Source organism: Aedes aegypti, chromosome 1, assembly GCF_002204515.2.
Source record: "Aedes aegypti strain LVP_AGWG chromosome 1, AaegL5.0 Primary Assembly, whole genome shotgun sequence".
NCBI lineage: Eukaryota > Metazoa > Arthropoda > Insecta > Diptera > Culicidae > Aedes > Aedes aegypti.
In genome coordinates, this window is record NC_035107.1 from 207827429 (window position 1) to 207839848 (window position 12420).

At 37.6% G+C, this 12420-nt stretch overlaps 1 protein-coding gene across 2 annotated transcripts in view; it reads right to left on the reverse strand.

The window, feature by feature from the left end:
• Nucleotides 1-11875, reverse strand: part of LOC5572587 — a 362784-nt gene extending 350909 nt beyond the window's left edge. For both annotated transcript variants that reach the window (XM_021857377.1, XM_021857376.1), the window contains exon 1: nucleotides 10581-11875. In XM_021857377.1, the coding sequence (XP_021713069.1) occupies nucleotides 10581-10668 (88 nt within the window). In that variant the 5' untranslated portion in view covers nucleotides 10669-11875. The remainder of the gene's footprint in view (nucleotides 1-10580) is intronic.
• Between the last annotated feature and the right edge of the window lie 545 nt (nucleotides 11876-12420).

The window sequence follows — 12420 nt, forward strand, 5'->3', positions numbered from 1 at the left end:
GCAACAACTGCCTGTGATGGGCTTATTTATCAGGCAGAGTCGGAATGAAGGAGCTTTACCGGTGGCATCCTTCACGTGGTGACTTATTCACTTCTTTCGGCTTTAGTAGAGCGGAGGAGTGTGAAAATGTGCCGAAAGCCAAACGGATTCAGATTCGTACGAGAGGTTAATAGAGGTGCTTTCGTAGATGGATGTGGATTTGGGAAGTAATATAGTGGAGGCAGGTTTTTATCAATCTACTGAACCGGGGCAGGGCGCCGAAAGCCGGGGATTCCGAACGGTGATGGGTTTTATAGCCTATGTGAAATGTGAGCTGTAATCATGGGAAATAATTGAAGGCTTCCGGAATGGGATCTCGTTTGTTTGAGTTTGTGATTTCCGTGAGCGGAATTGGAGCTGGTTACGAAGCAAGGATGCAGAACTCATTGGGTAGAAATCAAATTCGATGGATGTACTTACTGAATCCTCTCGTAGGTATCTGAAAGAATCAAACGCTTTTGCATTTATCAGCGGAAGAAATTGATTGCATCATTAATTTATTCAGGAAATCTTCTTGGAATCAACTCGGCCAACGATTCTGTGCTTGCCAGCAGCTTTGAAGCCGATTAACTGTTATGATTCTTATCCAGACTCGATTATCCAGAATTCGATTACCCGGAATTTTAAATTCGATTATCCGGAATTCGTTTTTTGGTTATCTTGTTTTTCAGTTTTAATGCATAAATTTAAGATAATTCGGTATTACACTATACAATACGGATGATTTAGCAGTTTTGGACGTAGGTAAGAGAAGGAGGGTTTAAAAAGGGGGTTTTTTGTGTATGCCGGTAATTTTTTTTTTCTTCTCAAGAGCCCTAATGATCTAGAATAATTTCTGACTACATCACTGCATAATTTAAATAAAACACCAAGAAAAGATAATATTTAAGTACTTTTATTGAAGAGTTTAATATTTTTAAGTGATTCGATTATCCGGAGGATTCAATTATTCGGAGTGAAAAAAATCGATACTCCGAAAAATTGAATCCGACCTGTAGGTATATTACTGATTCATAAGCATTTTCTGATTTGTTTTAGGACACAATATCGGCATAAGAATCTACAAGCGTAAGCAGTTTTATATTGATAGTATTTATTTATGGTGTAGAATCTAAACTCTTCATACAAGCCTTAACTTCTACTTACGTAGTAGAGCTTGAAAATCTTAGTGCCTAGGAAGCTCTTGGATGGCTTAGAACTTTTGTGGTGATACATATATCAAAATTTGCAACAACATTAATCACTGTTTGTTGAGCATGTATTGAATTCAAAGTTAATCAAATGATAACAAATTGTGCCTATAGATTCGCTTTAATAAAATTATTGCTTTACTGACTTACTATTAGCAAGTACTGTAGAAATAATTTACCAACATGTCAATTTTTATGTATCTACATCCATAGACCTATATTCCAGGAAGTACTTGAATGGCTTAGAACATCGTTTAAATATCGACTCGACAATAGAACAACAAAATAGGTGCAACATATTGCCTCGAACACCCTTGCATTTGCAAAGATTTCCAATGTTCCATAGATCACGCTTGTAGATATGATGTTAATATTCCAGAGTATTCCGGAGTTTAAGGCAGGTATTACCAAGAACTAAATTATAAAGCAAAATGTCAAAGCATATCACATTATTTCATCGAAAATTAACATTCCAAACAATTAATTTTCCTTAGAATCGACCTAGCTCAATTTACGAACTTTGTTTTAGTATAAAGTTACCTGAATTTACTTTGAAAATGATTTCGTTATACGCTGCTTCAGAGGTATTCGCTAGTCGGGAACAGCACCCGTGGAACTAATCAATTCATCCAGCCCAATAATATGAGTCTACAGGATGAGTACTATTTATCAAACAGTTAGTTATTATGGTGATAGATTTTGTAGATCCTCAGGCTTTTCTTCGGGAAGTTCTTGGATGATTTAAAACTTCAATACTTGCAGTTAAATCCTTTAAATATTTCTGAGCATATACCAAATTTAAATAAAATGTTTTTCAAGAATGATAGTATGTAATGCAAAGCTTTCCAGAGATTTTTTTTTTAATTTCATGAGTAGGCTTATAAAGTTTTTCATGTATTCTGTTTCATGTAACTGCCACAATTTTAACCCACCGTCGGTCGCCCTAGTGTACTGAGCACACGCACTTTGCAAACACTCAAAAAACGCGTTCAAAACCCCTTCAAATTGATCCGGGTGTTGGGTCTATTACAAGATCTACCCTTCTTGTTCAAAATGTGTCAGCGTTTCATCATGCATAGCACTAAGGCTATTAAATTAGTTGCTGATTTGTGGTTTGCTGTCAATGAATGTCCAATACTTTCCGAGATATGTTTGAAAGTGTGAACAGTTCATTAAGATTAAATTCAGGAATGAATTTATCCTGACAGTCTTGGCACAAAGGAAACATGAAGGTACGTAAATTTCTTCGTGGTGATTTCATTTACGCCAATGCAGGCAAAAGAAAACGATTGTCGTTTTGTGTACAGTTCACAACACCACACTTCATTTTGCACACGCGTAAATTAAAAGCTTACGCGAGGTACGCGCGCGGGTCAAATAAAAATGTTTATAAAAAAAAGTTAAAAGATATATACAAGAGCGCCAAATTTGGGTTCTTTCGAGTTTACCTAACGTTAAGTTGTTTTTACCCATCACGGAGACTTCGAAAGCTAACGCTGGGTAGATTTTTTTTGCACTGGGTTGTTTGTTTTGCCGTTGTCAAATGAAAACAACCTAACGATAGGTATATATCAGTCAACCCAAATTTGGGTTATCCCACGGAAGAGCCGAATTGCGTCAAAAGAAGTCAAAGTTGGGTTGATTTGCGGCTCCGTGTACAAGACTGTCAAAGACCTTCCGAATCAGTTGATTTGAAACATCTCGTAAAAAGGCCTTTCTCGATTGCTCGATTGGAATCGCGTCTAACAGTTCTTTGATTCCAGTATTCACGCTTGTCTATATAAACAAATTTAGTGCATAAACCCTTCTTTCTTGATAATCTTGAACTTCAAGTAGTGTAGTAAAATACCCTTAAGTGAATTATAGCCGAATTTAGTACTGTACCATTTAATTCCACTAGAGTTTGTATCCTTTGACACATACCGGGTACCCCCGTTGGTTTGACCACATTTAATCTGAACACTTTTTGATATGTACTCCGCTAATTTGCCAGCGTTCAGATTAAAAATGGTTCAAACGTCATTTAGCTCATGGAACGAAGTGGAGTACGACATATTTCTAAATACAGCCAAACATAGCTCGTTATCGACTTATGAATGCATACTAGAAACAAAAACCAAATCATGATTGCTATGATGCTACCTTCAATCTGCTTCCCAAAGAATATCTGTTCCATGACTCAATATTCCCATGAGTCGATGATCCCTTACATATCAACTGGAAGTTTGACTGTAGTTAAGATTCTGAAGTATTTACTTATGGAATTTTCATGCTGAATAGCGCCGTTAAACATACTTTAGCCTTGGATAGAATAAACCATGTGTGGCCGGTCACAAGTTCATCCTTGATTTACTAAACCATTTAGCCGAAAACTTCATCTTTAGATGTAATCGGGATACTCAGATATTAGCAGTCATAAATATGCATACTCACTAGCGCCACTTGTTGGATGATTTTTAAAACATGAGATACTTCGCATTCAGGCGATTTTCATTTCTTAGTAATGAGAATACCTCAGGATCATTTGTTTAGGAATCAGGGTCCAAAGATATCTGCTTTCGAAAAAATGCGTGGTGACAAGCCCCGTTTTGTGGAAGAATTCCAAATCAAATGGCACATCATATGTTTAGTCCTTGATCTACTCAACAGCTTTGCCGAAGACACCATCTTGCTATAATATCGCAATCCTGAGATACCCGCGATCAATATACAGCATGTTCACTAGCGCCATCTGGTGATAGAATTTCTAGTTGGGTGGCCTATCACATGCTAGACCTTCACTGAGGCAAAAAAAACTTAATAATTTCTTAAGGAATAATTATGATTTGGCGTCACAACGATTATTGTTGAAATTTGTAAGTTTTACTTATGATTTTGGTGAAGAATTTCAGTAATGAATTTCATAAGTCAATCAATGAAATTCGGTAATAAACGCAATGGTATTGACTCACACCAATCGATAATATTGTTCGCCTTTTATTTCAGGTGTGCACAAAAATTGACATGTTTTGATAACATGTGATCAGTGTTGCCACAAGTACAGATTTATCTGGAAAGGTACAGATTTTCGGACAGTTTCTGGTACAGATTCTGTACGGTACAGATTACAGATTTTCATGAAAAAGTACAGATTGGTACAGATTTTTGGAATTGGCATTTTTGGTGACATAAAATCCTAAAGATGCGTGTAATTTGGAACTAATTTTCACAAAACTATGATTGAAGGATACAATTTCCATATAATTTAAAAATAATTATATAATAGGTGAAATTATTTCAATAAAAACTACTTCAAATTTCTAAGTTTATTTGGATTTTAAGATTTTGGTACAGCAATTTATATTGGATGTGGTACAGATTATGGGTATAGATTTTTAACGTGTGGTACAGATAAAACAGATTTTTGAGCCTTCGGTACAGATAGAAATGTGGCAACATTGCATGTGATTTGTTTTCGATTAACTTGTAGCCAACATCGAAAGCGGAGTAGTTCTTCTAGCGATTGCTATGATAAATATTTCAAGTAATTGTTGTTAAAGAATTCAAAGCTCTCACTTATGAAACTTATGATCCCATTTTCGAAATGTTTAAGCGTGCAATGAAACCATAATTTGGCTGGTTCATAAGTCTTGATTTATGGAAAACCTAAGTATTTTTGCCTCAGTGCACAGTGGTCCAGGAATCAGTTTTATGCGGAAAGATGCATTTTGAGCTTTAGAATGAAACATTAGACAAAAACGGTCTTCTACAAAGTAGTTTGTATTAGTCAAGCCCTTTGTTTGGTGTTATTGAAAATTAGGGTGGACCACATTTTCATAGAAATGGTGTAACTAACTTTCTTATTTGTAGAAATTATATTATATATGCTTCAGCAAAGTTGTAGACCATTCAATTTTAAGCAACTTTACCAAAAAAAGTTTTTTTGTATCTCTTAAATTGACCAATTTAGAGCTTTTTTCATACGGTGACATAGGGTGGTCCGAACAAAACTGGTTTTCTGGCTCTAGAGTTTTCAATTCAAATTTCTCATCAAAGTAGTCTAAGAAACACTTTTAGAACTTTGAAAAATGCGTAATTTGGTGAGTGAAGAAACTCACTATGTCGTGAAAAGGCCTATGGATACGGGTGGATAGAGAAGGAGAAAAACGCATAAAAACAGCGTTAACAATAACGCATTCATGGATGGAATAGTAAATTTGAAAATTGTTTAATGGTTCTCATTACTTCGACGCTTGTTCAATGAAGTTAGTTCCTATTCTAGTGCTTGATAAATATGATTGAATGATGCAAGGACTTTTGATCTTGCTCAAAACAAAATATTTGGAAATGTTTGGAAAAAGACAACAAAAATGTACGTATGGCGAAATCATTTTTTGCGGTATGTGATGCTAAAAAGTGATATATTTCCGTATTAAATATCGTCAAAAGGCCTTATACGACAAATGTGAAGTTGACATACAGTCGAAGCTTGGTATAACTACATGGCAAGGGACCGTCGTAATAGAGAAAAGTCGTTTTAGAGAACAGATCTAACATTAAAATGTTTTTCAAGGGACTGAAAAATGTCGCTATAAAGAGATTTTGTCTCTACAAATATTATCGTTATAACGAGCCTCTACTGTCAAGGTACTCCCCAGACTCCAAAAAATCTGAGATCACCAGTCATTTTGTATGATGATTTTCCACCTCTGGGCAGAACTTTTAACCACAAGATCGACCAAATTAAAAGTTACGCCCTTTTCGAGGCCTAGCCATCAGAAACACTATTTTTAATTAGATCAAAGGGGCATTCTAATATCGTCAATTATGTTCAATTGTTGTTGACGACATTGCATCTCACCGAAGTTATCCACAATTAACTGATTTTACATTGGCTAGAGTGCTATAAATAATTACGGAGCTCTGTTTATATTATTACGAATTGTGGAATAATGTTTAAAGCAGAATAATCTGGATAACTAGGTGAATTTGAACACTCACATTTACCTTTTTACTTGCACGTTGCTTCAACGACTAATTTAGAAATTTTAGTTTACGTTTGTTTGCTGCTTTTCGTCCTTCTTTGCTGCACTTGGCTCACTGATCATTTCGACCGAGTCTAGCTCTGTTGTACATTGCAATCTTACTCAATATAATGGCAGTGTAAAGCATGTGTGAACAAAAATTGGATGAGAAGAAGTTATCAAAACTTGCAGTTTGCTTATAAAAAGAAGGAAGTATCAAATAGTAAATTGTTTTTTGTTAAATCAAAATCGTGGCACTTGCTGAGTTTAATTTTCATGCCATATTATTTTAGTTCACACAAGACGTTTCAAATTCAGCATAGATTAAAGCCAGAAATAAGAATGATTTTTGAATTTGCGGTGCTGATTTATGTCATATTTTTTTTTTATTTAATACACTACAATGAATTTACAGTGGAAGCTTAATTCGATTTTACTGTAAAACTTAGTACAACATGATCGAAAAATCGAAACCCGAGAGAAAAAAAACTTAACAAGGTACCATTTTGATTCATATTATGGACAGCTTCAAATCTTCAAAAAGCTTCCGGATCTTGTGTGGAAAACATTTCACTCAAAATGTTTAAATTTTTGCCGTTAAAAAATTCTCAATTTCGAGACTCGTTTTAGTAATTTCCATAAATACGAATGCAAATTTATAATGTCCATCTGCTTTACACGTTTCTTTAGTGGTTTACCGATTTTAATTGATGATTTTACTTTTCTATTTATGGTTTCCATGAGCTGTCCAGAATTAGAATCAAAGTGTCCGAAATATGAGGCAAAACTAAGAAAGCGTCCAGAATAAGAATCTAAAAAAATTCACACATTTCTATTTATTTTAAATTACATTAGTTACATGATCAAACTGATTCTGTAATATTTAAAAGCGCTTGAGCCTTCGCAAATATAGTAAATTTTGGAAAACTTCCATGACATTTAGTTGCAGGTTATCATCAATAACATTTAACATATTTACAGTATAAATAGGGCATCCCATAAGTGTTTTCAAAACATTTTCTTTTAGGCTGGCTGAAACCGGTGCTTCTACCCTATACGAAACGAAACAAAATGTATCGATGTCAGAAATTAGCGTTTAATGCGAGAAAACTCATCACTCACCGTTTTGTACCGGGGTGATGTAATTTGTGATTCTATGACACTACCCCGAACGCCACTACCCCGAATGCCACTACCCCGAACGCCATTACCCCGAAAGCCATTACCCCGAATGGGTCACTACCCCGAACGCCATTACCCCGAACGGACAACATTTTGAGACATATTCTAGTTAGAGAGTGGGGAGATAATTGTACGATTCCTTTTGAGTATTTCACGAGTTTGGCTCAAAAATGTTTTTTTCAAATATTAGAAGATAAAAAAGCAGCTAGTTGTTCAGCAAATAATTTTTACACACTAAGTTTTGTCCTCTAATTTTGGGAAGATTCACACAGTCACATTGCAATGCTCTGAAGAACAGCCTATTTCGAAAAGAAGGGTGAATTTATTATGAAAAGGATAGCTATAATATGTACAAAATTAGGATGTAGTAAAGTCTCTTATTGGACGTCGGTAGCCACTTCCTTTACTCATTTTATAGGTGTCGGGCATTATGATTAAGATCTTCTTAAAGATTTTGTTTCGTAAACGATGGTAATGGAAGTTCACCCTGAGATAGTCGCTGCAAAAGTTGTTCTATGGAACCCGCCCAAAAAACAACCTAATAGACGACCGTTCCGCTATCGCACTTGTACACTTGTACATTTTAGAAAAATCGGCGGCCTCTGATTGACGCTACAGTAAGAACTTTTGTTGATTTGTGGGATCATTAATTTGAATTTCTGTGAGATAACCACAAAAAACATATTTTTTTGATTCAAGATAATGAAGTGGTGGTAAATCTATGAAAGTTTTTATACAAGAAGATAATAGAAAGGGAAAATTTCCGATTAGAATTATAGCAGGATTCATTTTAGTGAATGTCTTCAAGATATATTCCTTTATAAAAAGCTGTTCTATATGGAAATATTAGTGACTAGCTTATCCAACAAAAACGTGAAAGAACAGCCTATTTAAAAAAGAAGGGCAAATTTCTGGTGAAATGTTTGCAGCTATGACGTGAATGATCACTGTAACAACGTGATGCTATGACACAACCTATATTCATAAGAAAAAAATATTTGTTCAAAAATAAAATTGGAATATGAACACCACCAACAAGTCCAAATACCGGTGATTACGCATCTGTTAAGCAACACCATATTGAGGGTTATGGATTCGAATTCCTTTCAGTCAATAAAAGGCTTATTTTATTAAAGCCCATTCACAAATTTCGTAACGCTGAAGGGAGCAAAAAAGTTTGTGGGTGGTTGTCCTCAAAATGTTACAGCCCATTCACAATATGTAGAATTTCCACACAAAAAAAAAGTACGAGGGGGTGGGTAGGTGTTAAAAATGGCAATTGTTGGCGAAATGAAATTTGTGAATGAACCCTTGAATTGCGAAGGTGCCCACTGAGCTGATAAACAAGCACTGTCTCAGAAAGAATGAGAGGAATATAGTTGCCATCAAGATATTTCTAAAGAATAAATATATGATGAACATTATACCGACGAATTTTACGTGCCATTAATTACCAGCCTTCATTAGAGACGCATTTTTGCACGCAAAACAAGATGCTGTACTGTATCTCATAATATTCGGGGTAATGGCTCATTCGGGGTAGTGGCGTTCGGGGTAGTGGCGTTCGGGGTAATGGCTTTCGGGGTAGTGACCCATTCGGGGTAGTGGCGTTCGGGGTAGTGGCGTTCGGGGTAATGGCTTTCGGGGTAGTGACCCATTCGGGGTAGTGGCGTTCGGGGTAGTGGCGTTCGGGGTAATGGCGTTCGGGGTAATGGGATGGAGCCGTAATTTGTACAAGTGAACGAGTTTTTACGTTAATTCATAAGCGACTTCTGATTGTCCGGGTATACATGCTGCTACAAAATTAGGATGTAGGGGTCCAAATAGCCGTAGCGGTAAACGCGCAGCTATTCAGCAAGACCAAGCTGAGGGTCGTGGGTTCGAATCCCACCGGTCGAGGATCTTTTCGGGTTGGAAATTTACTCGACTTCCCAGGGCATAGAGTATCTTCGTACCTGCCACACGATATACGCATGCAAAAATGGTCATTGGCATAGTAAGCTCTCAATTTAATAACTGTGGAAGTGCTCATAAGAACACTAAGCTGAGAAGCAGGCTCTGTCCCAGTGGGGACGGTAACGCCAGAAAAGAAGAAGACATGCTGCTCGTGAGTCTCACAACCCGTCCCGTTAAAAAAAAAACTCGATAAATCTAAGGGTAGCAAATTTCAGATGGAATTTTAAAGCGTCTCACTTAAAATGGAGTATTTGAAGAAATGAACAAATTTGTACAACTCCCTATGACAAAATCAAAAACTTGATGAGTGAAGGTCTTCCCCTACCTTATAAAACATGTACCTACAAAACTTTATGAACTACGCTCATGTTCCAAAAGTTTTTATTATTACAGTCAACTCTCCCTTAAGCTAAGTATGCTGTTAAGCTCAAGAAAAGTAAAGAAATTCCTTGACAGAATGGGTCAAGAAATTTCCTACAGAGAGTCTCATTTGAAATGACATTTCTTTTCAACTGCGTACTGCGATCAGAAAAATGTGATTTTCTGGACCATTTCTGGGAAGAAATTTTCCACGCATCGAGATAGGCGATTCCTTTTCTTGTCAGTAGCAAACCAGGCTTTACTCTATATTCGGTGTCTCGATATCGAGTAAGAGAACCATAGTGGTTTTCATGGCTACCTCGATGGTCCCTTGGATTGCATTTGCACTGGTTTTGTATTCTATAACTCGACACATCCCTAACTCGATGGTCTCTTCGAGTTAAGGAGAGTTGACTGAATTATTTTATTATACTATAATAAAAGTAGCTTTTCGTCCAGAAACTTACTCAAAGTTTGATTTTTAAATTAAATAACAAGATAGCTTTAGTTATAGTTATATTTTCTAAAATTAACGGCTTTTCAGTCTTAAGGCCGGTTTGCTGCGATGCGTGGAAAATTTCTCCCAAGAAATGGTCAAGAAAATCACTTTTTTTCTGATCGCAGTACGCAGTTGAGAAGAAATGTCACATCAAAGGGGGCTCTCTGTAGGAAATTTCTTGACCCTTTCAGTTAAGGAATTTCTTTACTTTTCTTGAGCGAAACAGCATATTTAGCTTTACGGATGAATCAAAACGCTACGTTTGTTTTTAAATCCAACGTTTCGGCCATTGGACTTGGCCTTCTTCAGGGATATAAAAGTGTACCGTTTCTCGTATCACGTATAACTCACCAGAAATTGCAATCTCCGCTGAACAAACGACCAATGCGTTCACCAAGAAGATCAGCTGACAAAGTCCTCCCAATTGAAGCACCTTCATTTTGGCCTCACGTGATTGTTACAGCTTTCGGTTTGCACACTAGATACCACTTGTCACTATTTTCACTGGTTTCGCCAGTTTCAAATTTTCTTCCCCAAAAAACTCAATTCAGAATCGTTATTCTTCGCTACCACTTTGAATCAAACCACTAGCCAATTCTCCAAACAATAAGCCTCAAAGCTTCCTGTTTAACCCCCGCCGTCGTTATGTTAGCACTTCACTTGACACGGCTAGGTGCTTTTCAGAATTTCGATTACCCGGTGGGTATTCTCCAAGCTCCTCTGCAGATCGCTTCTTCGCTTCACGGTTTGAAAATCTTTTGTTTCAATTTCCGAGTTTTCTCCGCTTTTCCCCGAAACACAATGGACACAACTTTGAAATGTGGCAATCGTGGTTCCACCGCGGGGGATTTGTTGCCACTTGGAGTTTTTCTGGGTTTCTTTTCTTCTAAATTTCACGGTTTTAGGCTGAATTTGCTGCGGGGGCGTCCTTCCTCGAGCCGCGAATTGTGTTTAGCATTATAATTCAATTTTCGCCGCTCAAAAACGCCTACCAGCGTTTTTGGTGTCGTTAATTCGGTCTTCTTTCGCGGAAGGTCAAAAGCGTTGACCGTAGTCAACAGCTTCGGTAACCGTCATGGTTCCGCTAAACGGTGGCTCTATTCAGAACTTTGCACCTGAAAACCTTCACACCAAATCAACCTTCACAGCTGTAATTGGGTCTCCGTAGAAGAACCCCTTCGCGTGAACCGAATCGACTGCCTGCACTGATACAACTGAGAAGCGGACTTCCGAAGCACTTGCCTTTGGCAGCAGGAGATTAACGAGCCCGCCGCACGGTACCTTCCTTCCGCCTACTGCGATAGCTTCCGGTAAACGGAAAGCAGCCCGCTCCAGCAGTAGTAGGCCCTGCCAAATGTTGTTTTTATTGCAGAGGCTGCCTACTGCGTGATTCAACACTCAACCGTCGGCCGACTTTCCGGTCCAGCAGTCAACTTTAACGAACGGTGGGATATATCCCCCTCGGTATGCCGGGAAAAAGAGGGCAAAATGCACACCAACACAGTCAAACACGAACACAGACACTAATCCGGTGGGTTCACAGTTGTAGGGATCTATGCAGAACTATACTCCTCTGTACTGATGAGACCAGCGACGATGCAGCTCGACAGGAAAAGCTTTCGTTCCGTCCAAACGTTCGCACCGAACTGAACATCGAGCTGGGAATCCTAATCTGGATCTACAACAGTTCGTCCTAGGGATTCGGCACGGCGGTTTCGCTCGTTTTCGGTCAATGTTGTGGGAGTACACGACACGATGAGGGGAATAAAATCAGATGGGAACGAAGTTGAAAAGTTGAATGAATTTCCACAAGCCAGAGAGAAGCGGTTTCGGTGGTTTTGGAGATGGATCGGGTTTTCTCTGCGAGCTCTCACGTTTGGTTTGCAAGAAGGATGAGAACAGCCAGCAAAACATTCTACAACCAGTAGCAGGAGGGTGATAGGCATTGACTCTCACGTGATGAACGAGAAGACCAGGGTTGAAATCAAACCTCGTTATCGTGTGAAAAATATGCTCTTAATAGGGTTTATACTTTAAAATTCGTTTTTATTTCCGCAGCTCTGAATAGTTTAATTAGCTTGCTGTTAATTATTTACTTAGTAATAAAATACCATGCGTCTCCATAACGCTCAAGTGTGTTTTTCTAGTGACTTTAACTTCATTTGTATTTGTAGAAACAATCGCTAACAAA